The sequence below is a fragment of the Chiloscyllium punctatum genome, chromosome 4 (genome assembly GCF_047496795.1).
Source record: "Chiloscyllium punctatum isolate Juve2018m chromosome 4, sChiPun1.3, whole genome shotgun sequence".
NCBI lineage: Eukaryota > Metazoa > Chordata > Chondrichthyes > Orectolobiformes > Hemiscylliidae > Chiloscyllium > Chiloscyllium punctatum.
The window spans coordinates 93713569-93741406 of NC_092742.1; the positions used below are offsets into that span (position 1 = coordinate 93713569).

The 27838-nt window shown below is 41.2% G+C and overlaps 2 protein-coding genes across 4 annotated transcripts in view; one reads left to right on the forward strand and one right to left on the reverse strand.

Moving 5' to 3' along the window:
• LOC140476545 (cdc42 effector protein 2) lies at positions 1-27701 on the forward strand. Of its 3 annotated transcripts, none has more exons than XM_072569325.1 (3): positions 1-92; positions 12751-12968; positions 22650-27701. In XM_072569325.1, exon 3 carries the CDS (start codon positions 22755-22757, stop codon positions 23331-23333), a length of 579 nt encoding a protein of 192 aa, XP_072425426.1. In that variant the 5' UTR covers positions 1-92; positions 12751-12968; positions 22650-22754; the 3' UTR covers positions 23334-27701. The 3 variants fall into 3 exon arrangements, with proteins under 3 accessions (XP_072425426.1, XP_072425425.1, XP_072425427.1); XM_072569324.1 differs by lacking the exon at positions 1-92 and adding an exon at positions 1224-1265; XM_072569326.1 differs by lacking the exon at positions 1-92 and adding an exon at positions 17428-17642 and having other exon boundaries at positions 12663-12968.
• The window catches only part of dnajc17 (DnaJ (Hsp40) homolog, subfamily C, member 17), a 165243-nt gene that overhangs the window by 15729 nt on the left and 121676 nt on the right, over positions 1-27838 (reverse strand). The window lies entirely within an intron of this gene.

Below are 27838 nucleotides of genomic sequence, written 5' to 3' on the forward strand. Positions count from 1 at the left end.
AAAATACCTGAGACAGACAGCAGCTCACTTCTGTTACAAAAATCTGGCCATGTCTTTTTCGTTGACCATGGGATTTGACCATTGCTGGCAGGGTCAGTCTGGATTGCCGATGCCTAGTTACCTTCGAGATGGTGGTGGTGAGCTGTCTTCTCGAACTGCTATACTCTACGTGGAATGGATAGAGGCATAATGCTTTTCTATGGTTAAAAAGATAATTTCAGAGACAGTTAGGGGTTGACCATATCAGTGCCATCTGGGGTTACATTTTGGCCAAACGCAGTAAGAATAGTGGATTTCTTCTCCTGAAGGATATTATGAACAAAATCCAGCAGTTTTATAATTATTATTGATAAAACTCACATTTTGAGATTTATTAAGCAACGTAATTTAAATACTCCCAATTTCCAGCACATTATTATTAGCCTCTCGATTATTAACCCATTAACATTACTATTATGTTACTTCCTCATGTAATCTTACACTGGTTCTGAAATATTTCTTTCTCCAATAATTACTAGGCTTCAATGCTAGTTTGTACATAAAAAATCATCAGTAGTGAAGAACAGCCATTTTAGAAATGAAATGTTAACTCTTTCTCTTTCCAAAGACGCTACCTACTGAGTTTCTCCAGAAATTTTCATTTTTATTCAACACCATTACTGTTGTATTTAATTCTAGTTATACATTAAGACACATGGGCCTAGATGTGCCTTTGATTGTTCAAAACTAAACAGTTAATATTGGCTTAAATATTAATCTAAATTTCTAATCAGGAGGATTAAGCCATTCATAATTTTAGGATTAGCACATTAGAAAGGGAGTGTCTCTTGTACCAATCAACAAAGGGGAATATTCAAGGGCTCAATGGACGTGAAAAGAATCTAAAGTTACCCTTAGGTCATGTGCATGTGACAGCATGTACATCTGTGCAAACATGGTGTGTGTATCAGTATCTGTGTGCATGCACATTTGCGCATGTGTACGTGTTTGAGTGAAAAGTGAGAGAGAACGAATGAGTGAGAAATAATGAAGGAAAAGAAATAAGGGAAGGAAGGAGGTGAATTCATGTGAGGCAAAGACAAGGTGCATTGTTTTGAGAAAGAGACAGGAAGATATAACCTGCTGCATAACCAGTTAGTAAAAACAGGTTTTATCGGTCTATTCCTGTGCATCATTTGTAGCTCAAAAGGATTTCAAAATGACGGGCAAGGTGCTAAAGGAGGGAACAGCATAATTCATCATATCATGTGAAAGGATTTACAAAGGTGAGCACTTTAGTGATAGCGACCACAGTTCAGTTATGTTTACTTCAGCAATGGAAAGGGATAGGTATACACCAGAGGGCAACAGCTACAGCTGGGAGCAAGGCAATTACGATGCAATTACACAAGATTTAGGATGCATAGGATGGGGAAGGAAACTGCAGGGAATGGGCACAATAGGAATGTGGAGCTTACCCAAGGAACAGCTGCTGTGTGCCTTTGATAATTTTGTACTCGTCAGACAGGGAGAAAGTTGTCGAGCGCAGGAGTCGTGGTTTATTAAGGACATTGAATCTCTTAGAAAGAGGAAGAAGGAGGGTTATATTAGGATGATTTGGAGATGCCAGTGTTGGACTGGGGTGTACAAAGTTAAAAATCACAACAGCAGGTTATTGTCCAACAGGTTTAATTGGAAGCACACTAGCTTTCGGAGCGTCGCTCCTTCATCAGGTGGTAGACTACCACCTGATGAAGGAGCGACGCTCCGAAAGCTAGTGTGCTTCCAATTAAACCTGGTGTTGTGTGATTTTTGACTATATTAGGATGAGATGTGAAGGCTCATTTAGTGTGAATGAGAGTTACAAGGTAGCCAGGAAAGACCTAAGAGAAAGCTAAGACAAGCGAGGAGGGGACATGAGAAGTTGTTGGCAGATAGGATCAAGGAAAACCCTAAAACTTTCTATAATGGATAAAAGAATGACGAGAGTAAGATTAGGGACAATCAAGGCCAGTATTGGGAAGTTGTGCGTGAAATCACAAGAGATAGGGGAATATTTTTTCATCAGTATTCACATTAGAAAAGGACAATGTGGTCGAGGAGAATATTGAGATACAGGCTACTAGACTAGTTGGGATTGAGGTGCACAAGGAGGTGGTGTTAGAAATTCTGGAAAGTGTAAAAATAGATAAGCCCCCTGGGCTGGATGGGATTTATCTGAGGGTTCTGTGGGAAGCCAGGGAGAAGATAGCTGAGCCTTTGGCTTTGAGCTTTATGTTGTCATTGTCCACAGGAACAGTACCAGAAGACTGGAGGATAGCAAATGTTCCCTTGTTCAAGAGGGGGAGTAGTGACAACCCTGGTAGTTATAGACCAGTGAGCCGTATCTCCTTACTTAAGTTAATTAGGGATAGTTAGCATGTTTATGTGAAGGGTAGATTGTGCCTCACAAACCTTATTGGTCATCTTGAGAAGGTGACTAAACAGCTGAATGAGGGTAAAGTCATTGATGTGGTGTACATGGATTTCAGTAAGGCATTTGTTAAGGTTCCCCACAGTAGGCTACTGCACAAAATACGGAGGCATGGGATTGAGGGCGATTTAGCAGTTTGGATCAGAAATTGGCGAGCTGAAAGAAGACAGAGGGTGGTGATTGATGGGAAATGTTCATCCTGGAGTTCAGTTACTAGTGGTGTACCACGAAAATATGTTTTGGGTCCACTGCTGTTTGTCACTTTTATACCCTTCCTGGATGGGGGCATAGAAGGATGTGTTAGCAAGTTTGAGGATGACACTAAGGTCGGTACAGTTGTGGATAGTGCCGAAGGAAGGTTACAGAGGGACATAGATAAGCTGCAGAGCTGGGCTGAGAGTTGGCAAATAGAGTTTAATGCAGAAATGTAGGAGGTGATTCACTTTGGAAGAAGTAACAGGAATGCAGAGTACTGGGCTAATGGTAAGATTCTTGGTAGTGTAGATGAACAGAGAGATCTCTGCGTCCATGTACATAGATCCCTCAAGGTTGCCAGCCAGGTTGATAGGACTGTTTAAAAGGCATACGTGTGTTAGCTTTTATTAGTAGAGAGATTGAGTTTTGGAACCATGAGGTCATGCTGCAGCTGTATAAAACTCTGGTGCAGCTGCACTTGGGAGTATTGCATGCAGTTCTGGTCACCACATTATATGAAAGACGTGGAAGCTTTGGAAAGGGTCCAGAGGAGATTTACTAGGATGTTGCCTGGTATGGAGGGAAGGTCTTACAAGGAAAGGTTGAGGGACTTAAGGCTGTTTTCGTTAGAGAGAAGGTCGAGAGGTCACTTAATTGAGACGTTTAAGATAATCAGATGGTTAGATAGGTTGGACAGTGAGAGTCTTTTTCCCAGGATGGTGATGGCTAGCACGAGGGGACATAGCTTCAATTTGAGGGGTGATAAATATAGGACAGATGTCAGAAGTAATTTCTTTACTCAGAGAGTAGAAGGGTATGGAACGGCTTGTCCTCAACAGGTGTAGACTCGCCAACTTTATGGGCATTCAAATGGTCATAGGATAGGCATATGGACTAGAACGGAACAGTGTAGATCGGATAGGCTTCAGATTGGTTTCACAGGGTGACGCAACATCTTGGGCCGAAGTGCCTGTACTGCGTCGTAATGCTCGATGTTGTATAAAATAGACTCAAGGGGCAACATTTTCACACAGAGGGTGGGGTGTGTATGGAATGATTTGCCAGAGGAAGTGGTGGAGTCTGTTACAATTACAGCATTTATAAGGCATTTGGATGGGTATATGAATAGGAAGGGTTTAAAGGGGATATGGGCCAAGTGCTGGCAAATGGGACTAGATTAGGTTGGCATGGACGAGTTGGGCGGAAGGGTTTGTTCCCATGCTGTACATCTCTATGACTCTATTTGCAATGTCAAGACATACAAGACTATGGGCCAAGGTCTGAAAAATGGGATTAAAATAGATGCTTATTTTTGAAGGGGCCTTTTTACTGTACTGTAGATTTCTATACTGTTTGAAGATAGAAGAGGAGTGTCCTCCATGTTAAAAATGACCTAAATGTAAGGTGTAATTATTTGTATAAACAATTTTACATCAATAAGAACAGAATGCTGTGTTGCTAAACACAGAATTTATTACACAAGGAACTAGCAAGTACAGCTCAATAATAGTCATTTGATCCCAGTTTTGAAATTGAGTGCCACGTCAAACTTTAAGGCTCAAGGCCCTCTCTTTTTGCCAAGCTTTGAAGGCCATGCTTTCACAAAAAAAAAAGACAATAAACGCCAGACAGTGTTGGACATTGAGCAGCAATCAAGAAAATGAATGATTACGCAATTGGCAAAACTCTCCTGCCCACAGCTCACCCACTGCAAAGAATGACACTGTCTCAAATCACATCGGGCAGACAAACTGGAGCTCTCCCTTATTTAGGCATCCTCCCCGACCAACCCACCTGCAACCCTTTCTTTCCCAGACTTGTGCACCTATATGGTTGACAGTCTCCATAATATCGCAGAAAATAATATCTAATGCCTATAAGCTTCAGCATCGCATTTAAATGTGTTAGGTTGCTTTGTTTAGTACCACTCCATATATTCCAGCAGATTATTTTTATTTAACACTCCAAACAATATGAAAGTGTATGTACAAACTTGACAGAGCAAATTACTGAATCAGAGGGATTGAATCAGTATTCTCACTGGAAAAAGACAATGTTGTTGAAGAAAATATTAAGAAATAGGCTACGAGACTAGATGGGATTGAGGTTTCACAAGAAGGAGGTGTTAGAGATTCTGGAAAGTGTGAAAATAGATAAATCCCCTGGGCTGGATGGGATTTATCCTAGGATTCTCTGGGAAGCCAGGGAGGAGATTGCCGAGCCTTTAGCTTTGATCTTTATGTCGTCATATTCTGCAGGAATAGTGCCAGAAGACTGGAGGATAGCAAATGTTGTTCCCCTTGTTCAAAAAGGGAATTAGGGTCAATCCTGGTAATTACAGACCTGTGAGCCTTACTTCGGTTATGGGTAAAGTGTTGGAAAAGTTTATAAGAGATAGGATCTATTATCATCTCAAAAATAATAAGTTGATTAGGGAGAGTCAACATGGTTTTCTGAAGGGTAGGTCTTGCCTCACAAACCTTATTGAGTTCTTTGAGAAGGTGACCAAACAGATGGATGAGGGTAAAGCTGTTGATGGGGTGTATATGGATTTCAGTAAGGCATTTGGTAAGGTTTCCCATGGTAGATTACTGCACAAAATACGGAGACATGGGATTGAGGGCGATTTAGCAATTTGGATCAGAGATTGGCTAGCTGAAAGAAGACAGAGGGTGGTGGTTGATTGGAAATGTTCATCCTGGAGTTCAGTTACTAGTGGTGTATCACAAGGATCTGTTTTGGGTCCACTGTTGTTTGTCATTTTTATAAACAACCTGGATGAGGCATAGAAGGGTGTGTTAATAAATTTGCAGATGGCACTAAGTTTGGTAAAGTTGTGGATATTGTCGAAGGTTGGCGTAGGTTAGAGGGACACAGATAAGTAGCAGAGCTGGGCTGAGAGTTGGCAAATGGAGTTTAATGCAGAAAAGTGTGACATGATTCACATTGGAAGTAGTAACAGGAATGCAGATTACTGGACTAATTGTAAGATTCTTGGCAGTGTAGATAAACAGAGAGATCTCGGTGTCCATGTACCGTCAAGGTTGCCACCCAGGTTGACAGGGCTGTTAAGGCGGCTTACGGTGTGTTAGCTTTTATTCATAGAGGGATCGAGTTTCTGAACTATAAGGTCATGCTGCAGCTGTACAAAACTCTGGCGTGGCATCACTTGGGAGTATTGGGTGCAGTTCAGGTCACCGCATTATAGGAAGGATGTGGAAGCTTTGGAAAGGGTTCAGAGATTTACTAGGATGTTGCCTGGTATGGAGGGAAGGTCTTACAAGGAAAGGTTGAGCAACTTGAGGCTGATTTTGTTACAGAGAAGGTTGAATGAGGAGTTAATTGAGACGTCTAAGATAATCAAAGGGTTAGATAGGGTGGACAGTGAGTCTTTTTCTTAGGATGGTGATGGTAAGCATGAGGGGGCATAGCTTCAAATTGAAGGGTGATAGACATAGGACAGATGTCACAGGTAGTTTCTTTACTCAGAGCAGTAGGGAATTGAAACTCACTCTAGATTAGAGTGGTACTGGAAAAGCACAGCAGGTCAGGCAGCATCCAAGGAGCAGGGAAATGGATGAGAATAGAATAGTGTAGGTTAGATGGGCTTCAGATTGGTTTCACAGGTCAATGCAACATCAAGGGCCAAAGGGCCTGTAATGTTCTCTAGGGAATGTGAAGTACAAGAACACAATAATGTAAGGAGGAAAGGAAAGGAGAATACAGGGAGAATTAGCCATTTGGATACAGAACTGGCTCAAAGGTAGAAGTCAGAGGGTGGTGGTGGAGGGTTGTTTTTCAGACTGGAGGCCTGTGATCAGTGGAGTGCCATAAGGATTGGTGCTGGGTCCACTATGTTTCATCATTTATATAAATGATTTGGATATGAACATAGGAGGTATAGTTCATAGGTTTGCAGATGACACCAAAATTGGAGGTGATGTGGACAGCGAAGCAGGTTACCTAAGAGTACAACAGGATCTTGATTAGATGGGCCAATGGGGTGAGAAGTGGCAGATGGAGTTTAATTTAGATAGATGAGGTGCTGTATTTTGGGAAAGCAAATCTTAGCAGGACTTATCCACTTAATGGTAAGGTCCTAGGGAGCAATGCTGAACAAAGAGATCTTGGCGTGCAGGTTCATAGCTCCTTGAAAGTAGACTCGCAGATAGATAGAACAGTGAAGGCGGCATTTGGTATGCTTTCCTTTATTGGTCAGAGCATTTCCCCGGTGAGCTTGTGAAATTTTGTGCCACCGTAAGTAGTTGAGGCTAATGGGCTGAATGCTTTCATGATGGAACTAGATATAGTTCTGAGGGCGAATGGGATCAAAGGGTATGAGAAGAAAGCAGGAACAAGATACTGAGTATAATGATCAGCTATGATCATATTGAGGGAATAATGAAACAGGCTCAAAGAAAGTAGGACCATTCAATCCTATCTTTCTAAATGTTCATTTGGCTCTGATGAAGCTTAATTTTTTTTTAATAATGGTCTTAAAGCAGATTAAGGTGGGTGAGGACCTAGAAACGATCATTATCACAAGAGTGTTGGGCAAACTAATGGAGATAAAGATAGACAAGACACCTGCTTCTGATGGAATGCATCCCAGTGTACTAAAAGAGATGGTGAGAGAAATAGCAAATGCACTCAATAATTTTCCAAAATTCGCTGGATACTGGGGTAGTTCCAGCAGATTGGAAAATAGCAAATGTGACGCCACTGTTTAAAAAGAAAGGTAGACAAAAGATGGGAAATTATAGGCAGACTAGCTTAACTTCTGCAGTGGGAAAATTGCTTGAATTTATCAACAACAAAGAAATAGCTCGACATCTGGATAGAAATTGTCCCAATGGGCAGATGCAGCATGGGTTCATGAAAGGCAGGTCATGTTTAACCAACCTACTGGAATTTGATGAAGAAATTACAAGTGCAGTGGACAATGCAGACCCAGTAAATGTGGTCTATCTAGATTTCTAAAAGGCATACAAAGTGCTGCACAAAGGGCTGCTTCATAAGATAATGCAAGGCATTACAGGCATGGACAGAGAATTGGTTAACTAACACGAAGAAAAGAGTCGGGATAAATGAGTGCTTTTCTGGTTGGCGATCTGGTGTGCCTCAGGGCTTAGTGCTGGGACCGCAATTATTTACAATTTACATCCATGATTTGGAGTTGGGGACCACGTGTGGTGTATCAAAGTTTGCGGATGACACTAAGATGAGTGGCAGAGCAAAGTGTGCAGAGGACTGTGAAAGTTTTCAGAGGTGTATAGATATTTTAAGTGAGTGGGCGAAGATCTGGCAAATGGAGTAAATGTTGATTTATGTGAAGTCATCCTTTTTGGTAAGAATAACAGCAAAAAAGACTATTATTTGAAAGGTAAAATATTGCAGCATGCTGCTGTGCAGAGGGACCTGGATGTCCTTGTGCATGAATCACAGAAGGTTGGTCTGCTGGTGCAACAGCTAATTGAGTAGGCAAATGGAATCTTGTCCTTCATTGCTAAAGGGATTGAGTTTAAAAGCAGGGAGGTTATATTGCAGCTGTACAGGGTGCTGGTGAGGCCACACCTGAAGCACTGAATGCAGTTTTGGTCTCCCTACTTAAGAAAGAATACACTGGCACTGGAGGGGTTCACTAGGTTGATTCAGGAGTTGAGGGGGGTGGTCTATGAGGAGAGACTGAGTAGACTGGGATTATATTCATTTAGAAGAATTTAGAAGAATGAGGAGGGATCTTAGATAAACACAAAATCATGCATGGAATATATAGGATAGAAGCAGAGAGGATGTTTCCATTGGCGGGTGAAACAAGAATAAGATGGCATAGCCTCAAAATTAGGGGGAGTAGATTTAGAACTGAATTGAGAAGGAACTACTTCACCCAGAGGGTTGAGAATCTGTGGAATCCTCTGCCCAGTGAAGTGATTGAGGCTTCCTCACTGAATGTTTTTAAGGCTAAGATAGACAATTTTTGAACAGTAAAGGATTTAAGGGTTATGGTGAGAGGGTGATAAAGTGGAGATGAGGCCATGAAAAGATCAGCCATGTTCTTATTGAATGGCGGAGCAGACTTGAAGGGCCAGATGGCCTACTCCTGCTCCTAGTTCTAATGTTCTAAAGCAAGCCAAGATGGAAATAGTTAGTTGTTGTAGCTATTTAAATTATTATGATGGTAATATTCCTTTGTGTTATCTCAACCTCCCCTTCAACCAGCACTTCAAAAATATTTCAACTTGCAATTGTTTAATGGATAGGATGTTGTGGGGCCACTGCAACTTTGGTCATTATTTGCATATGGAATTTGAACTCTTCCCCGAGGAATTAACCAATAATTTGGAAACAGAATTTGGGGCATTTATGATTTGGAGTACACCACTGAATACAAACAGATGACCTGCTACTGGGCTATGGCTCTACCCAACATTGCGGATCTACAATAACTATCGAATGCAAAGCTGTAAATAAACCAAATAACATTTGGAAGTGCAGTTGTACTGTGAAAGCTGTTTGGGAGAACACGGTTAACAGAAGGAAAGGTATCGTATACATCAACCTTTGAAGCATACATAACCTTTAGTAGCCCCCATGACTTATCCACGTGTGGAGTTCTACTTACACACGGTTGGCAGTCAGAAAGTTTAACAAGAAAGACAGCATAGCACTTTAGTTACATAGAAGTGACTGCACAAAAAACAGGGCATATGGCACAAATTATTTATACCAACAGTTATGACTCTCCTCCCATTAATAAAGGGTTCATGGGTGGGAGGAGAGTCATCAATCAACCGTCCTGCTGATTATGTAAGGCACCAGGGGATCTGTTGTTCTATAAAGCTTAACACTACTCTGCACAATCCTTTTTTTAAATTTAATAGGCCTTTGGGCGAAATTGCAAAGTCTGTGTCAATTGACCAAAGGTAGATTGAGTTGCTGAATTACGGTCAAATGAGTTGTGGATCAAATATTTATGAAGTATCTGCTTTTAAAAATCTGCAGCATTAACAAAAATCCTGGTCCGTGCTCAGCATGATGTATTCAAACCACACTCTGGGGTTGACTATATTTCCTTTCAATACGAGTGCTTGGGGTTGCATCCTAGATGAACTGTTCACCATCACCAAAGCTTACACAGAAAACAAACATGTTTGCAATCAGCACCCCTACAGAGGATCAAAGTTCCTGACCATTAGTTGGCTTCAGTCATGTATTATGTACGAATATCTGGAATGTTCGTTTTTGTTTGGGCCCAAAGCAGTTCCATAACTGGCTCTGCTTAAACTAACAATACTGATTGTTCCTGATATACAGACATTGGGCACTCAGTAGCCCAACATCTATCTGCACACCAGCATTATTGCACATGCCACCTGATTCAACAATTTCCTCAAACAAATGTATTAACCCATTGATTACTGTTACAACCTAAGACTTTCCACAGCTCAGCTACTTTTGTTTCTATCTAGCTCACCTAGGGAGAGACTGAAATGAATAGTAAAGAGAGTTAGTAAATCTAGTTAAAAAAACATGAAAACTAATGAATTCTGCAGAACTAAAACATCTTGAAATAAAAGCTAAAAGGTTAATTTATACTTACTCACCCTCCTCTAGTCACACATATTCCCTGTTACTTTCCTACTGTCTATTCTGTGATGGAAGTGTCTGTTTTCGTGTTGTATGACTTTATGATTACAGTAACTTTATCCTTTATATGACACCAAACCTCCCACAAAAGGGAGCAGTTAGTTAGATCGGAAAAGGCTTGGTCAAAGACTTTTAAGGAGTATTTTAAAAGAGTTCTGGGTTCATGGTCATTATTCAGGTGACTTGAGCCTGCCGAGCCTGGGGGTGAGAATGCCCTCTTCCCATCACACCAGTTGTGGGTGCCCATGAATCTGTCTTGCAGTACAGACTAACTACACTGTGTCCCAGGCAGGAGGTCGGCAGAGAATATCAGCCTGTAAATCCTTTCGCCATTTCACATCCTCCAAAAGGTCTGTGTGGAGTTTGCACAATCTCAGTGTCTGCATGGGTTTCCTCTGGGTGCTCCGGTTTCCTCTCACAGTCCAAAGATGTGCAGGTTAGGTCAATTGGCCATGCTAAATTGCCCCTAGTATTAGCTGCATTAGTCAGAGGGGAATGGAACTGGGTGGATTACTCTTCAGAGGGTCGGTGTGGACCTGTTGGGCCGAACAGCCTGTTTCCATACTGTAGGGAATCTAATCTAATCTAATCTAATCTCAAAACCAAGCTCAGAAACCTTTCCTTGTCAACATTAAGGACAGCTGGTAATAGTCCAAAACACATAACTTGTTCCATAGACTGGGAAGCAACATCATTATGCTTTGCGATTACATTACACATCCTTACATTGAGGCTGAAACCTCAATGACATCCTTGCTATATTTAGGGGGACTGAAAAAAAAATCCCAAGCAGGGGTCAAAATACAAAGGTGGGCAGAAGTGCAGACGAATTCAAATGTCCATAAACAGTCCAAACAAAATCAATGCTGGGGCAAGAGATGAGAAATAGGTTGCTTTGGCACGTGCTGTCTTACATATGGCTCCTGCATAGCCCTATCAGGTTGCACACTGAAACACGCAACCATGACTGGTACTGGGAAATAAAGCACAGTTCTGACTGTGACTGTGAAGCTATCCAAACAGATGGTTTCCCTTTTCCAGCTCTCATACTCCCCTGCTCAGACAATCTGTAAATGGGGAAACCACAAGGCTAGGAGGGACAGTGAGTCAGGGACTGAAAGAGTCAGGCTATTTAGGCCTGTTGTACCAATACAAATCACATCAAGAAGAGGCGTAGTAGGAGGTAAAATCAAAATATTTTTAAGAAAGGAGGAATGTGGCAGCCATAAAACCCAATATCAAGGCTGCAGGTGCTGCCACACAACCCACATAGTGGGGCTCTCAGCTGACCTTTCTCCTCATAACGGTAGAGCTTGTACAAGTTGGCAGGATGCTGTTTTGAAGGGTGGCAGGAAATGGAGAAAATGTGCAGAAGGACTTGTTAAGGGGAAGACTGGGGCTCTGTATCTGGTGCCATTCGGGATCTGATGGTTAGCTTGGTGCTGCAGAATTAAATTTCTGTGGATTGCCCTCATTGTGCCACCGTGACGTGCTCTTCGGCAGGGTCTAGGGTTCTTGTGGTGTCCTAGCTAACATTACCCTCTTCCTCTTCCTCTTCCCCTCCAGCCGCCGCCACCCCCCCCCCCCCCCCCCCCCCACCATCCCACTTTGGATATTTGGAGTTGTATCTACACAGCTGTGTGCAAAGTTTGGATCTACATGATTAGGGGCATCCTCTGTGCTTTGTATCTACACATTAACATGGTTTCTCTCTGCACAGATACTGGTAGACATGCTAAGTTTCTCCAACATTCTCTGCATTTATTTCAGATTTCCAGCATCTACAATATTTTGTTTTTATGTGGTACCTACTTGGCCGTGAGTAGTGAGTCCAGGTTTGACTTTTAATCAGCCTGTCAATTTGCCTCAAAGGTCAAGTATTGCAGACGATGGATATCTTTAAGTAGAAATGCTAGAAACACTCAGGTCATGCTGTATTGGAAACCTAGTACTCTGGTGTCTGGTTGTGGAGGCGTTCACACACCCAATGCATCTGTACCTCTCACACCAATCGGTGTGTACCTCAGGCCAATCTGCTCAATGATTCAACACTGCTTGATTGAATGAATGGAGTTAAACCAGCTGTCAGCAAAATAAAATGCTCCGCAATCAGTTAGTCCTGAGGTAGACAGTGCTATTTGTCAGTGCATGAAGAGTTAAGTAGAGAGAATCATTTTAATTAGATCGACAATGTTTTAGTCATTGGGGCTTTACTTTCACAGACAATTCCTTTGTTCCTAAACGATAGCATTTTTTTTCCCTCAGAGTCCAAGCACTGAAATGTATGGTGTGGAATGCAGCAGTGTGAAAAGTTAATCATTGTCAGAGCTACGCCAATCAGCTTTGGGTGGTTCAGATATGATTCACATGTCTCTGTGCAACTTCCTGATCAGATACACGCTCAGGTGTAAAACCGGTTTTCACAATACTGGTTTTTCTTCTTTTTGTTTCTTCAGAAACCAGGCAGTGATGCCTATTGATTCAGAACACCCCCTCACCACAAGATTATAAATTAAAACCCTGGATTGTAGCTGTAGTCAGAAAAAAGGAGAGTCAGGCACTTAGAACAAGACGATGTCTGGTTCACTAAAGCAGTGAATTGGGAGCATTGGTCTCAAGTAACAGCAACATTCACCTTGACAGAACACAAACACAGAATCAACACTGAAATCAGGTTAGTAATTTTACGGATTTTAATATATTTCCATTTGTTTTCCTCGCATTTTGTTGGCATAGTTCAGTGTTTGCCTAATGATATTATCGTACAAGTGACATTTTTCTGACTGATTTTTCAATACAGAGCTAGTCCACTTCAATTTCCTGTAGCTAGTAAGTCCAAATAGCTTCACTTACACCTGAACTGCTCAACTTCACGTATTTGCACAGCCACTAAAAAAAAATCACATCCCTGCGACATAACCGAGTACTCAGTTGCTGCTCATTGGGTGAAAACTTTCACAAGTTATGAATTGGGAATAACAGTCAACAGCATTACTTTGTCTGATCAAACTTGGACTGTGCCTGAGAACATTCTACATATATTCTGCAATAGGGTGACCTTCTGGCAGTGCGAATGGTGTGAGCCATTACAGAAGAAGAAGAATTAGGAGTATCACACATCAACCTAATCTCAACCCTCAATGCTGCTTTCAATTCCAAGCCAGATAACTGACAACATAGGGCCATTTAATGATCCAATGACAACTTAACAGTGCAATTCAACATCTAAAATTTGCATGCTGAGTGATTGCTTGAATAGATGTCGTGCATATGAGGTAACGTCAACACAACAAGCATTACATAACACATTGGAAAATATTCCAAGGTGCAGGTCAATGTTCAAGGGTGTAAACAGACAAAAATTAACACCATATCATAAAGGAGCTATTACAAATTAAAAAGGATCTGTTTGGATGGATGACTAAAAACCTGGTTAAGAGGCATGCTTTTCAGGGGGATGTAAAGGAAAGCATGAGTGACATAGTCTTAGGGAGTAAATTTAATTTGCTGGAGCCCACGTGGCTGAAGATGTAGTTATCAGTGGTGGGGCAGTTGGAGAGGTCAGATTTAGGGGCGGAGGGTAGGAAAAGGCAGGACCATGGAGAAATTTAAAACTGAGGTACTGCCAGGCCAAAAGCCAGTGTGGGTCAAGTACAAACGTGATGGGCTAACTTTATGGTGCCAACTTTTATAGGTGGCTGGGTTTCGGATGGGCTCAAGTTTTCACAAGTTGCAAGATCATTATGAGGGCACTGGAATAGGTAAAGAAATGCACGTACAAGTGAGGGTTTCATCAGCAGCTAAGCTGGGCTAAGGCAGGAGCAGAAGTAGTTGATTCAAGGAAATTGCGGCACTTTCAGCACAAGATGTCAGTTAAGCAGCATGACAAACCCAAAGACAGCCAATGGGCGATGGTGTTAGTGGTAAGGCAGAACTGAACCACACGTATGTGAAACCTGATGTCATGACTTCAGATAACATCATTGAGAGGAGGACGGAAATTGATGAGAAACAGGAGGGTCAAGGAGAATCCACATTGTACACCAAAGGTAATCCTCTGGGAGTTAACAGAGGAATGAAATGCAAACAGATTGATACTTTGGCTCACCTTCATTAGAATGGAAAAGCCATGGTAAACACTCATAGATTGGATGCTGTCCAAATGCACTGATTGCAGGCCCTGACTGGTAATAAACAACCAAGGAGATAATTCAATCTCCAGCTTTCAAATGATGCTTTCTGTCTTTATTGAACTCCTGGGGTCTATATCTGGGGTTGTTAGGAAGCTCAGTTGGCTAGATAGCTAGTAGGTGGTGAAGACCAAGACCAAGACCAACACCAACAACAGAGTAGGTTCAATTCCCATTCCAGCTGAGGTGGACATAGGACTTGACCCCTCAGCCTAGGAGTTGAAAGATATGGAAAACCATAATGGATAAAAAGCATCAAGAAAACAGCTTAGGTGAAACATCAGCAGACAATGAGACAATTTCGGTAGAGCACACATGAATGAATGTTCATAACAATATTGGAAACTGAATGCTCAGTATTGGGAGGATAGGTACACCGAGAAAGCTCAACACCATTTAGGACTATCAGAGCAACTGACTTCAACAAGAGATGCATTTATATCGGAGATCTCTCAACCTCAGCACATCAGAAAGTGCTTTATAGACAATGAAGTGTTTTGGAGGGTTGGAGTTACTGCTGTAATGTAAAAAACAAAGTAAATAATTTATCTGCAGCAAACTCCCATAAATGGCAATGCAGTCAATAACCGATAATCAAAGTTTTGATGGCGTAAGGGATAAAGCTTAGCCAGAACACCAGTCATTACCTCTGCCACCCTGCTTCAAAATGGTGCCATAAGATCTGATGCATCCACTTTAGGAAAATTGGACTCAATGCCTCAAAGGAAAGGTATCCCCAAACAGTTCAAACTCCCCCAGTACTGCATTGGAATGTTAGCCTAGTTTTCTTCTGTCACACAAATGGAATGGAATCCAAGATCTCCTGATTCAGTGCATTACCCACTGAACCACAGTTCCTGTAATTGTTATCTACCTTCTTCACTCACAGTGCACTATGTACACCAGTACAATCTGCATACAAGATGTTGCACAGAAACTCAAAGGTTACTTCAACTACCTTTGTGACCACTACAACACAAAAGCTGCGTCAGGATCAGCAAAGACATGGAAACACCAACACCTCCAAGGCAAACACAATACTGGCTTGGATATATAATATAACTCAACCAGTAGCACTGGTTCAATTTCTGCCAGCATTGCTCACATCTTGAGAAAGGAGAATAATTTTGTAATTACACCCTCTAAGCTGTGTTGTGGATCTATAATTTGTAAAGGCTGCAGTTATAATGTGACACCTTTATACAGGCAGTTCCTGATATAAACGTGGATATAGGAATTTATAACAGAGAAAGCTGACAGATCAGTTTCAATATATTATGGATATATCCTAGTAATTACATTGTATACATACATTGACTCAACTACGCTGGCTTTGTCGGGCTCTCCACTTCTATTTCTTCAGTTTCCATCTCACTTTTTATTTGGGAAGCAATGAGTGACACAAAATGGTAAGCTTGCTTTGGATAAAGTAGTTGACAGCAGCTCCGCAAGTATATAGTCTCTTGCTCTACATCTCTTTTCCCAAGGTTGTTATACAATGCACAATAATTACACTGTTTTGTAAATACACACACGTGTTATATGGGAGGTCATAAACACAGGGGAAAGTGAGGATTGCAGATGCTGGAGATCAGAGTCGAGAGTGTGGTGCTGGAAAAGCACAGCAGGTCTGGCAGCATTTGAGGAACAGGAGAATTGACGTTTCAGGCATAGCCCTTCATCAGGAATCTGACGGTCATAAACACAGGGATGATGGCTAAGGTGGCATTGGACAGGGATAGAAGAGCATTGGATCAGCACAGCTTTATGAAAAGTAGACAATGGTTGCCCTTCAAACAGTTGAGTCTGGATGTGACAGAAACATAGATGATAGGCTATATTTTGTTTTAACAAACTCAAGGGAAGAAGGGCCCTGAAGTAATTGATAACATTGATCAAGAGCCAGGTATCAGTGCCAGCACTGGAACTATTTACAATATATATTAATGACCTGGAGGAAAGAAGTGAATGCATCGTAGCCAAATTTGCAGATGACACAAAATTAGGTGGAAAGGCATTTTGAGGGGAATATGAATAGTTTACAGAATGAGGTTAGGTAACCGGGCAAAAAAACAGGCAAATTAGTATAATGTGGGAAAATGTGAAGTTGTTCATTTTGAAGGAAGAACCAAAATACAGGGCATTATTTAAATAGAGAAAAACTTCAAAAAGCTGCAACACAAAGGGACTTGGAGATATTTTTACATGAAACAGACAGTTAGCACACAAGTACAGCAGGTAATCAGATAGGCCAATGGAATGCTGGCCCTTATTTTAAAGGGTTAGGACTATAAGAGTATGCATATCTTACTGCAACTGTACAAGATGCCGATGAGACCACATCTGGCATATTGAGAGCAGTTTTGGTCCCCTTATTTAGAAACACAGAAAATTGGTGGAGTAGGCCGTTCAGCCCTTCAAGCCCACACCACCATAAGAAAAGATATTATTTCATTGGAGGGAATCTAGAGAAGGTTCACATGAATGATTCGTGGTATTGCTGTCCTTGAATAAGGGAACTGCAACTCATTTGATTATCATTCATGCACATCAGACACTACATGTTTAAGAATCTTTGACTTTAATTTTTTTTGAGTTTTTTTTGTAATTCATACTTTTTCATAAAAATTCATTTGGAAAACAGAAAACATAAAGATGTCTCAGTGAAGATATTTTTAAACAATGCTCAAAACATGCAACAGAAACAGAGAAACAACTGGTTCTGGCTGCATCCAACAATCTGGTCACTGCTTTCAGAGATCTCTCCCTGAACAAGTATGATTGGAGACAGGAGCTGCATGTGACCAGTTTTATGTGCAGTGGGTTTGATATATGGATGCAAATGATTGAGGAGTGTTCATTATATTGATGTACAATTCGCTTACACCCAAAATAATGTGAAACTCTTTTATGTGACATGTTTAGTTTTTGCTCAAATTACAGACCTCCCTTGATACAGTAGGAGAGAATATCTGATGTTTATTAACTCTTCAGTGCTCCCTTCTTGGAAGTGTGGTCAGTTTCATCATTGTGCACTTGTGAATGTTACACCACTACCTGTGTGTTTAAAAGCTTGTGGACAGTTTTTGAGGACTGTGGGTATGAAGGCTGTTATGCTTCATTTCTGGAATGGCAACAAGACATCAAATCTTCAACAGGTAAATGGAAGCTACTTCAAGCACGTTTTGTCCATGCCACCGTTCACCCAATACAGCACATGACACATATCAGATGACAGAACCTGCTGTCTTGTAAAGACAAGTTACTAAATTATTCCAAAAGTAAGCACTACTTAGAAACCCCACTGTATATGAACTGAGAGGAGACTGGAACAGCGTGTCTACAAATCCCCACAGCACTGAATCTCAAATGGATTGGTGTGGTAAGTGCTTAGCTGAAGTCAGGAATTCACAGCAGAAAAGGAGACTATAAACGAAGGTAGCGTTGGCCACAGTGTTAGCATATTAGCATAGGCAGAAGCCTATCAGAGAACTATTACCAGCTTTCTGCAGAAAATAGAGGAAGGACTGGTGGGTGACAGAGGAAAGCATTAAAAAAAAACACAGATATCCCTTCCCAACAGATTCCAGATACACAGCCACTTCAAATGGAGCACCCTCCAACTTGTACCTGCCTCCCATCATTTGTGCTTTGAACAGTGGATTAGAGGAACAGTTTGATTTTCCTCTGATCCCATGGTTGCTCGGGATAGATGACGATGCTTCCCAAACAGCTGAATAGCAAATAAAGCACCAGTACTGCACAGCTTCAATCTGAGAGGTCAGCACTAGCTTCAGTGCAGACTCACAGCTTCAGTATCTGCTCCTTTGTAAGTACTAAGTACCACAATCCGTTGAGCACGTAAAGTCAGCGTTTCCAGATTTGTTGGCTAGCATGGTTATTCATGTTTTTTGAATTGTTGAAATATTCTACATAGTCTTAAGGAGATATGTGGAAGTTTGGCTTTTCTTTTCACTCTTAGTCCTTTAGTGTGAGTGACGTACTAGCAATGCGTGGGGGTGGGGTTATATTTTATTACCTGAGAAATAATGTTATTGTTGTTTCAATGTGTGCAGTATTACGTTGAAGAGGACACAAGGTCATACATGTCAAAATGGGTTTAGTTTGCTCAGCCCATTCTTTATTGCTCTCAGAGTAGCAAGTCATCTTTTTTAGATTAGATTAGATTACTTACAGTGTGGAAACAGGCCCTTTGGCCCAACAAGTCCACACCGCCCCACCGAAGTGCAACCCACCCATACCCCTACATCTACCCCTTACCTAACACTACGGGCAATTTAGCATGGCCAGTTCACCTGACCTGCACATCTTTGGACTGTGGGAGGAAACCGGAGCACCCGGAGGAAACCCACGCAGACACGGGGAGAACTGCAAACTCCACACAGTCAGTCGCCTGAGGCAGGAATTGAACCCGGGTCTCTGGCGCTGTGAGGCAGCAGTGCTAACCACTGTGCCGCCCATCTTCTGTCTCAGGTACCTCCTGGGAAGAGCTGGGGAGATTTGCAACAATTTAAGTTGCAACCAATTTACTGAAAATCAGCCCAAATAATAAATAACTTCATAAGAGGCCTTATAATCAATTTCCAAAATCTGCACCCCTGACGTGATCAGATCCAGTCATTCCCATTTGCACAGAAACTGACAAAGGAAACATTAGAAGCTGCTGGCAAACAGCAATGGTATCAGAGCCAGAATATCATTCTATGTTGGGTCAACACACATGGTAGCTCAGGTAGGTAAAAACGAGGACTGCCGATGCTGGAAACCAGAGTCTGGATTAGAGTGGTGCTGGAAAAGCACAGCAGGTCAGGCAGCAGGAAAATCGACATTTCGGGCAAAAGCCCTTCATCAGGAATAGAGGCAGGGAGCCTGCAGGATGGAGAGATAAAAGAGAGGGGTGGGGGTGGGGGTGTAGAGAAAGTTGCATAGAGTACAATAGGTGAATGGGGGTGGGGATGGAGGTGATAGGTCAGAGAGGAGGGTGGAGTGGAAAGGTGGAAAGGAAGATAGGCATGAGGAGAGTGCCGAGCTGGAAGGTTGGAACTGGGGTAAGGCGGGGGGGGGGGGGGGGGAAGAAAAGATGGGGACTGAGGAAACTGGTGAAGTCCACATTGATGCGGGTTCTACTGACCATATGTTTATCTGGTCGATACATTAAAGGGGAAGCTAGATAAACACTCGAGGGAGAAAGGACCAGAAGTTTATACTGAGAAGGTGAGATAAAGAAGAGTGGAAACAGTCTTGACTGGAGAATAAACTCCAGCATGAATGTGTTTAGCCAAGAAGCCTGTTTCTCTGCTTTCTATTATGTACTTCTATGTTGTCATCACCTAGTCTGAAATCCTAAATTCCATGGGCTGACTCCCATGTCTCGGTGAGTTTTGTAAAAGTTATCAGCAACGTCTGAAAGTGCTAGACTGCCAGTAAGTACAAGTCATTCAGAATGAGTCACACATTACAGCCCACACTGATGTCTGAGTACTATTTCCTGCCTCTCTGTTGTTCTCAGGCGATATCATCCCTGGGACAATCCATCCAAACTAACCATGCACTGAACTAACACAAGCCAGGTCAAGTTCTGAGAGTATCGGCTGTCTGATTTCAAATAAACATAGTGTAATATAGTGATTAAAAGGAACAGCAAAGACTCTGAAGTGCAGAATATCCATTAACATCAGTCACATTAACAGCTTACCTGAACAAATATTTGTCCATGATCAAGAACAACTGAAGAAAATGCAAGAAACTTGCAGGAAATACTGCGCCAAAAAAAAAGGTGCTGCATTAACACAGAGGAGATGAGACCCTTCATTTCAAGGGTACTACTTCCTTCATTAAGATGTCAAATGCCAGTCAGCTCATTTTCTGTTTTCATTTCATACTCACAGCATTCAAAGTTTTAAATCATTTGACCTGTCAGACCTTAGACTTCGGCAAAATTCATCCAAATAGTACACATACCTGCTCCAAATTGAAAACTCTGCAATGTTATCACCAATGATATTCCATAATTATTAGCTACTGAGACCATGTAACAACCTGACAATCATAAGTCACAACTGAGAGCAGAATTGCACACAAACCCATCCACATTGAAAGCAGTGCACACACCTTACAGAATAGATAATACAAGCCTTAATTTAATCTCAAGAACTAAAAAGCAATTATTTGAACTTGAGTACACGCCATCTCAACCTCCATGTTGAGTCCAGAGGGCAAGCAAGAAATCTCCATTAACAAAATATTTCTGACATCCTCAAGACATGCCTAAGTCTATTTGTGAAGTGCACGGGTCAGTTTGTGAACAGCAAGATCACACAGTCAGCAAATTACAACTACCTGCAGTTCTATGTCTCTTTTAACCTAAGGAAGAATGTCCAAAGGCGCTTTTCAGAAGAGTAATTAGACAGATATAACATATTGTAAAAAGGAGATCATTTTAGGTCGCAAAGCTTAGAAGTGTTTAGGAAAATGGGTATAAGAATGTATAAGAGGTCAGAGTTTAATCCACCCTTGGAAGAAGAGTTTATAAAGATGGAAAAAGGCAGGGCAATGGAGGGATTTAAAAACAAGGGTGAGAAATTTAAGTTGGAGGTATGGGGGTGTGGGAGTCCATGTAGAAAACGTGAAGTGTGATAAATGAATGGAAACGGTGTAGGTTTGGACATCGCAGTGTAGGTTTGGATCAGCTGTTACTTATAGAAAATGGAAGACTGGCCAGGAAAAGATTGGAATTGTCTCAGCTGCATTAGACAAAAGCACAAATGAAAATTTCAGTAGTAGATAGATTATAGTAGGCTGAGGCTGGTGAAATTAAGTGGGTGAAAACAGCAAGGGAGGCAATGGCCTAGTGGTATTATCGCTGGACCATTAATCCAGAGATCCAGGTAATGTTCTGGGGACCCAGGTTTGAATTCCACAATGTTAGATGGTGGAATGTGAATTAAGTTTAAAAAAAACTGGAATTAAGAGTTTAATGATGACCATGAATCCATTATCAATTGTCAGAAAAACCCATCTGGTTTGCTAATATCCTTTTCAGGGAAGGAAATCTGCCTTCCTTACCTGGTCTGGTCTACATGTAACTCCAGAGCCACAGCAATGTGGCTGACTCTTAACTGTCCCCTCGGCAATTAGGGATGGGCAATAAATACAGCCTTAGCCAGTGACATCCTGATGCCATGAATGAAGAAAAAAAAATGGAGAAACTGCTGAAGTTGGAGTTGCTTTCTATTGAGCAGGAAAGATGGAAAGATGTTCAAAATCATGAAGTAAGCAAGTAGAAACAACTACTAGTCACAGATGGATCAGTAATTTGATGAAACAGACTTAAGGTGTTTGTGTTGTCTTTGGCTCTTTTGCCAATTTTTAAGACAGTCAGTTGGTGATGATTTGGAATACTTTGCTTAAATGTTCAATAGTTAATCAGAAAAGGGAACTGGATAATTACAGAACAGCAAAATTTCCAAAGCTACAGGGAAAGAGAGAAAATGAATGAACATAGCTGAACAGCTCTATTCTTAACTGACTCAGGCACAATGGACCAAATGACCTCCTGTGCTGTACAGCAATATAGAAACCAGCTGACCTTTGGTAAAGTTAATGCCTTTATCTCACTTTTGAGACTTTGCTATTCTCTGTGTACATATAGAGTGCCTCTCTCAGTCTGGCAGTATAAACTTTGGCTTCATGGACAAATGAACAGTTTGATTTGATACCACAAAACAGCTTTTGATCTCATTCAGTTTTATCGTGAAACAAAGGTCAGAGAGAGTGGGGGGGAAAAGAGAGAGAGAGAGAGAGAGAGAGAGAGCGAGCAAGCGAGAGCGAAAGAGAGAGAGAGAGAGTGGGAGGGGAAGAGAGAGAGAGAGAGAGTGGGAGGGGAAGAGAGAGAGAGAGAGTGGGAGGGGAAGAGAGAGAGAGAGAGAGTGGGAGGGGAAGAGAGAGAGTGTGGGAGGTGGGGGGGGAAAGAGAGAGAGCACAAGCAAGAGAGAACGAGAGGCTGAACGCAACTTGCAGTTCTCTGGTACAATTACCTCATTTCAGCTGAATGATTTAGTATAGTGGAGAACAATGTTACAGGCTCAGGCCTGGGTTTGTAAGAGTATTAAAGAGTTTTAAGGATTCTCTTTTTATTTCAACAGATATGTGCCACCAGGAGCCAACTTGGCCACCAAGCTTTTCAAAACCCTCTTTTCTGTAATTAAACCTTCCAAACTACATTGGGCAAGTTGTGAGGTGATCAGAAAATGTCTATCAGAACATCCAGCCACTTCAAAACTGGGATTGCAGGAAAGAGCAAGAAGGTGAAACTGCGGGATGTCCTGTCAACAGACATGATTAGCCCCCCACTTGGGGATTTTTGCCACAGATCGCATATTGGCAAGAGTGGAGAGAGCGACACATTTGGTGACATGTCTTTCCTCCAGGGACAGCATGATCTCCTGTCAACCTTGGGTACATCAAAAGACCTAGAGGGCAGGGGGCCCCCAAAACCCCCTCGTCTACACCTGAAAGAGTCTCTCAATCTGGCTCATAGTGAGTCAGTCGATACCATGCCAGCCAGTATCAAACCTACAAATAATCAACCAATTGCTGACTCAACCACCCTCCACCACAACCAATCAGGGGGCTCACATGAAGAGTTAGCTGATGGTCAGAAAGCCGATGAGAATCAGCAACAAACTGAAGATTTAGAAGCACAACAGTGCCCAACTGAGACTAAAGTTTATGAGTGTCCATCAGACTCCATGTTTTCATTTAAGATAGATTTGGGACCTTCAATATTGGAAGATATTCTCAAAGTTATGGATAATTACAGATGCTAAGACTTCTCATTTTGTTAGCTGCTGAAGAATGGCAGCAAATTAGGCAGAATAATGCCAACCTTCATTCGAAGTCTAACGACACCCTAATTCATCCAGTTGTCAAAGAAAGAAAAGTTTATTATTAATGAATATTTAGTAATAAGCAAGGCTGGAAAATTGTAAGTAAACCTCGTACAGTATCACATTCACATGAATCCAAACATTATGACACTATTATCAATTGATCTGTAATAAAAAGGGCTAAGGGGGAAATCTCACAGGAATGAGGAGTCTGCAAGAGTGATGTGCTTTCGAGGGTCATCTGCATGGCAGCTTGCAAAGGTTTTCAAACTAGCACAAGCATTTTTAGTGCACTGTGGTCTATATCTGATGCTCTTTTATTTCCCATACCCTGCCATAAGGTGGCAACTCATCATTCCCGAGCATCTGGAATTTAGCGAGGGGAAGCTCAAGACAGTAGACGGGAAGTTTCATTTTCCAAATTGCTCCTCCTTCGACTTGAACCCTTTGCTAATGGCAGAACAGGCATAAGAATGGGAGAGGCCCATTTAGCCCCTGTGCCTTTCCCAACTACTGACTCAGATCATGACTGATAGGGATACTAACTCCACCTACCAATCTCTGATCTTCTCAACCTTAACATTCTGTGCAACAAAAGCCTGTCAAGCTGAGATTGGACCTGCAGTTTCAATGGCATTCTTTAAGGTAGAAGGAGATAAGGAAGATGGAAGTTGCATATTTCCACTACCTTTGCATGAAAAAAAAGCTTCCTGACATCACCTTTGAACAACCTAGCTCTAACTTCAACTTTAGTTGAAGTTGATTCCCCCAAACAGATTGGAAATAGACAGCTCAATTGCATCACCGTTTAATCTGGTACACTCTCAAGTCAAGCCTACACAATCTGTTCTCTAAATGTAATCCTTTTAAATTGAGCAGGGCATGTTTTTGTTAAGGAAAACCAGGTTCTGTTATCTGCAGTGCACTGGAGTAGTCGACACTATGAACCCTACGAAAAAGCACTGATCTATTTCTAACACAAAACATCAGAAATTTTCTTCTACACAATGATGTGAATTACACAGGAACAAGGAGGTCATTCAGCACTCAAATAAAAGCAAAATACTCGCTATGCTGGAGCTTTGAAATAAAAACAGAAAATGCTGCAACGACTCAACAGGTCTGGCAGCACCGAAGGAGAGAGAAACAGCTAATGGTTTGAGTCTAATATGAATCTTCATCCTTGAAATGTTAACTCCATTCCTGTCTCTTCTCTGGCGCTACCAGTGTTTCTCTAGCATTCCCCATTCATTCCTCATGACTGTTTTGAATAGTTAATCAGATCCTGGCTCATCTATTTCTCATCTCCATTTATCCCCTGGTGGCCACACGGCTGATCTGCATCAACTTCAATTTATCTACTGTTGGCCCTTTACCTTAACAATCTTACAGTGAGCGGAGTCATGAAAATTTAAATTATTCCAGCATTTTGATGGGCAGAAAGAATATTTCCAGGTTTCTACCAACCTTCATGTGAACAATTTCTACCTGAGCTCACTCTGGAATGGGATAACTCCCTTTGGAATATGGGTACATCAGAGCTGATGTACTAAAATGTCCAAGGTCCACCTAGTTTTATCATCCCAATACATACAGTAATAATGGGAGTAATTGACCTGAGTAATCAATCTATCATTAAGACAAAGACACAGGATTAGAAAACCCAGTGATGACAAACATTGGAAATTATAGGTCAACAGAACCTGCTGTATAGTTGTCAAATCTCAAATTGCCTGTATTCCCAAAATATTACTTTCTGAAAGAAAACCCCTGCTTTCTATCTGCCTTGATCTTCCCTAGAATCTGAATGCACAGGTTGATCACCCTATATTTACCCCTTTCAAGGTAGGCCCTTCCTCTGGTTCTACAATTCTGAACAAGATGGAACAGCTGGTCATACTCTTGGATTTATCTAAGAGCCGTTGTAATCCTAAATCTTCCAGAGAATATGGATAATTCAAACAATTCAATTCCTCCAGCTCCTCAAATCATTCTGGATCCTCGTTTCCATGTTATTTCAATCACTGCAATAGCTTTTCTGAACTGGAGTGACAGACCTATACACAGCAGTCCAAGCATCATTGCAACAATTTAATATGTGGCAAGACTACTTCACCATTTCAGCTTTATTGCAATAACCTCATTTTTACAAGCAAACACATGAATCATTTTCATTTTTCATGCATGTTGGTTTCTTTCTATTTAAGTAATATTTGTTGGACTTTCTTTTGTCCCGTTATGCAGCCTTTCTCACTGCCTGACATTTAATTTAATCTGGCACCTGTTTGCCCAGTTTCTCTAACAGTTTATTGTATTCAGTTTTGATACCTACTAGTTCATGAATTTTGTATTATCTGCTAGAATTAAGACATAACAACAAGAGCAGGAGTAGGTAATTCAGCCCTTCGAACCTGCTCTGCCATTTGATATGATCGTGGCTGATCTCATCTCAGCTCAACTCCAATTTCCTACCTGCTCTCCATAACCTTTCAACTCATTACTAATTAAAAAAACAATTTCACCACTAGAGGAAACAGCTTGCTTCTGTATTCATAGTACTTTTATAACTTTAAACCCAAATTAATTTGAGAACAGGACTTTCAACATTAGGATGATTTGTAGCAGTCACGAATCACATACTTGACACTTCTTTAAATATTCTTCACAATTCACCTGTTGTTTAACCTTCACAATGTCTCATTTGGCTTTGCATCAAAATACAAGCATTATAAATGGTGACACACTACACCTTTGCCACTAAAATGTTGGTGAAGCATTCACCTCAGGCTGTATTCGCTGTGAGAAACACTCAACACAACAGCTACAGATAATATCACCCTAAACTCGTCTACAATATTTGTACTTTCTTATATAAATTGAGAGCAATTGTTTCCCAAATCGAAGCTTACTGCACGAAAAGTAGCACAGTGGTAGCATGGATATGAAATTGGCTAAGGGACAGAAAGCAGAGACTCGTTGTGAACAGAGCTGATATACTGTGGTGTTCCTCCACTTTGGATACGTAATAAGCTGATCATCACTTCGAAGTTGGGCAGATGATAGAAAATTTGAAAACATTTCAATGACTGGTAAACTTCAGGAGGACACAGACAAGCTGGTGAAATAGACCAAAATGGGATGCAATTCAATTAGAGAATTATGAAATGATACATTTCGGTTGAATGAATAAGCAGGAGCAATTTAAACAAATTTTATAGTGGGCTCAGGAACAGAGCCACCTGGGGTTTAAGTATAGATATCTTTGAAGATGGCAGTACATGTCGAGATGGTTGTTAAAAACGACGTATGGAGACTTTGGTTTTATGAATAGAAAATCTCTGGTTAAACCCTACTTAGAGACTGAGGCCAACTTTAGACATCAGAGTTTTGGAAGGATGTCAAAGATGAAGAGAAAATTGAGCACAATATTACTAAAGGTAAGGGAATCTGATTCACAGAAGTTGGTGTTGATCGCCTTAGAATAGAACAGGATAAGAGAAGACTTAGTACAGCCATTCTTTGAAAACAGTTAATAGGGAGAAACTATTCCCAGTGGCAGAGGAACTGTAACCAGACGTCACAGGCTTAAGGAAATTGGCTAAAAGAAATAACAATGAAATGGGGAGTTTTTTAAAAAATGCAACACGTTAGAACAGCCTGGAATGCACTACTTCACCAGTTTGATGTAACTATCAAAAGAATAAACACTTGAAAGTAGAGAAACAAAATAGGGACCGGCTCCAGTACAATGGCGCAAGTGGCCAGCCTTTGTATGATGACTTCTATGGTTCAATTAAATATTCAAAAAGACAACTTGGGCAGTATGATCAGTTTCTTCTGCCTTGTACATTTGGTATGCAAAGTTTTGAGTTAATTCACAATGAGATATAGAGATGTGGTTTCATCTGAACTCCCATACTACTTTAAACCAATAAATCTTATTGTAGCATTTGAATTACAGGTCGCTCTGCCATAACGTGTATTTCACCAGCGCGAATTGGTTATAATGAGATTGACGAATTGTGAACATTGTTTGGAAAACGTGAACTTTCTGCTGAACGAGTATAGGGATTTTCTATTCCTGTTTTTCTACTGCGTGATTTTCTATAGCACAAGATTACAGAGGAACACAACTGTCACGTTATAGCAGAACAACTTGTACCTTTCTCCTCTTCGCCTTTATAGCTGTGTATAAATTTCATTTATGTAGGGTGACAATACTTTTGATGAAACATATTTTGATTTATTCACGTATAAGGTCTGTCTGGATTTAGACGCTATGCTAATCTTCATGAAGTTACAAATAAACAGTGGTATTATAGACAGAACTGCACTGAGTGTGTAATATACAAGAGTCATTGATTTACATCTACAGAATCTCACTATCAACCTCTTGGTCACTCCCTGAAAAAACAGAGGGAACCAAATGATGTGGAACATCCTTT

Coding starts and splice junctions, on each gene's coding strand:
- LOC140476545 (XM_072569325.1), top strand. CDS start 22,755: ATGTCTATCAGAACATCCAGCCACTTCAAAACTGGGATTGCAGGAAAG.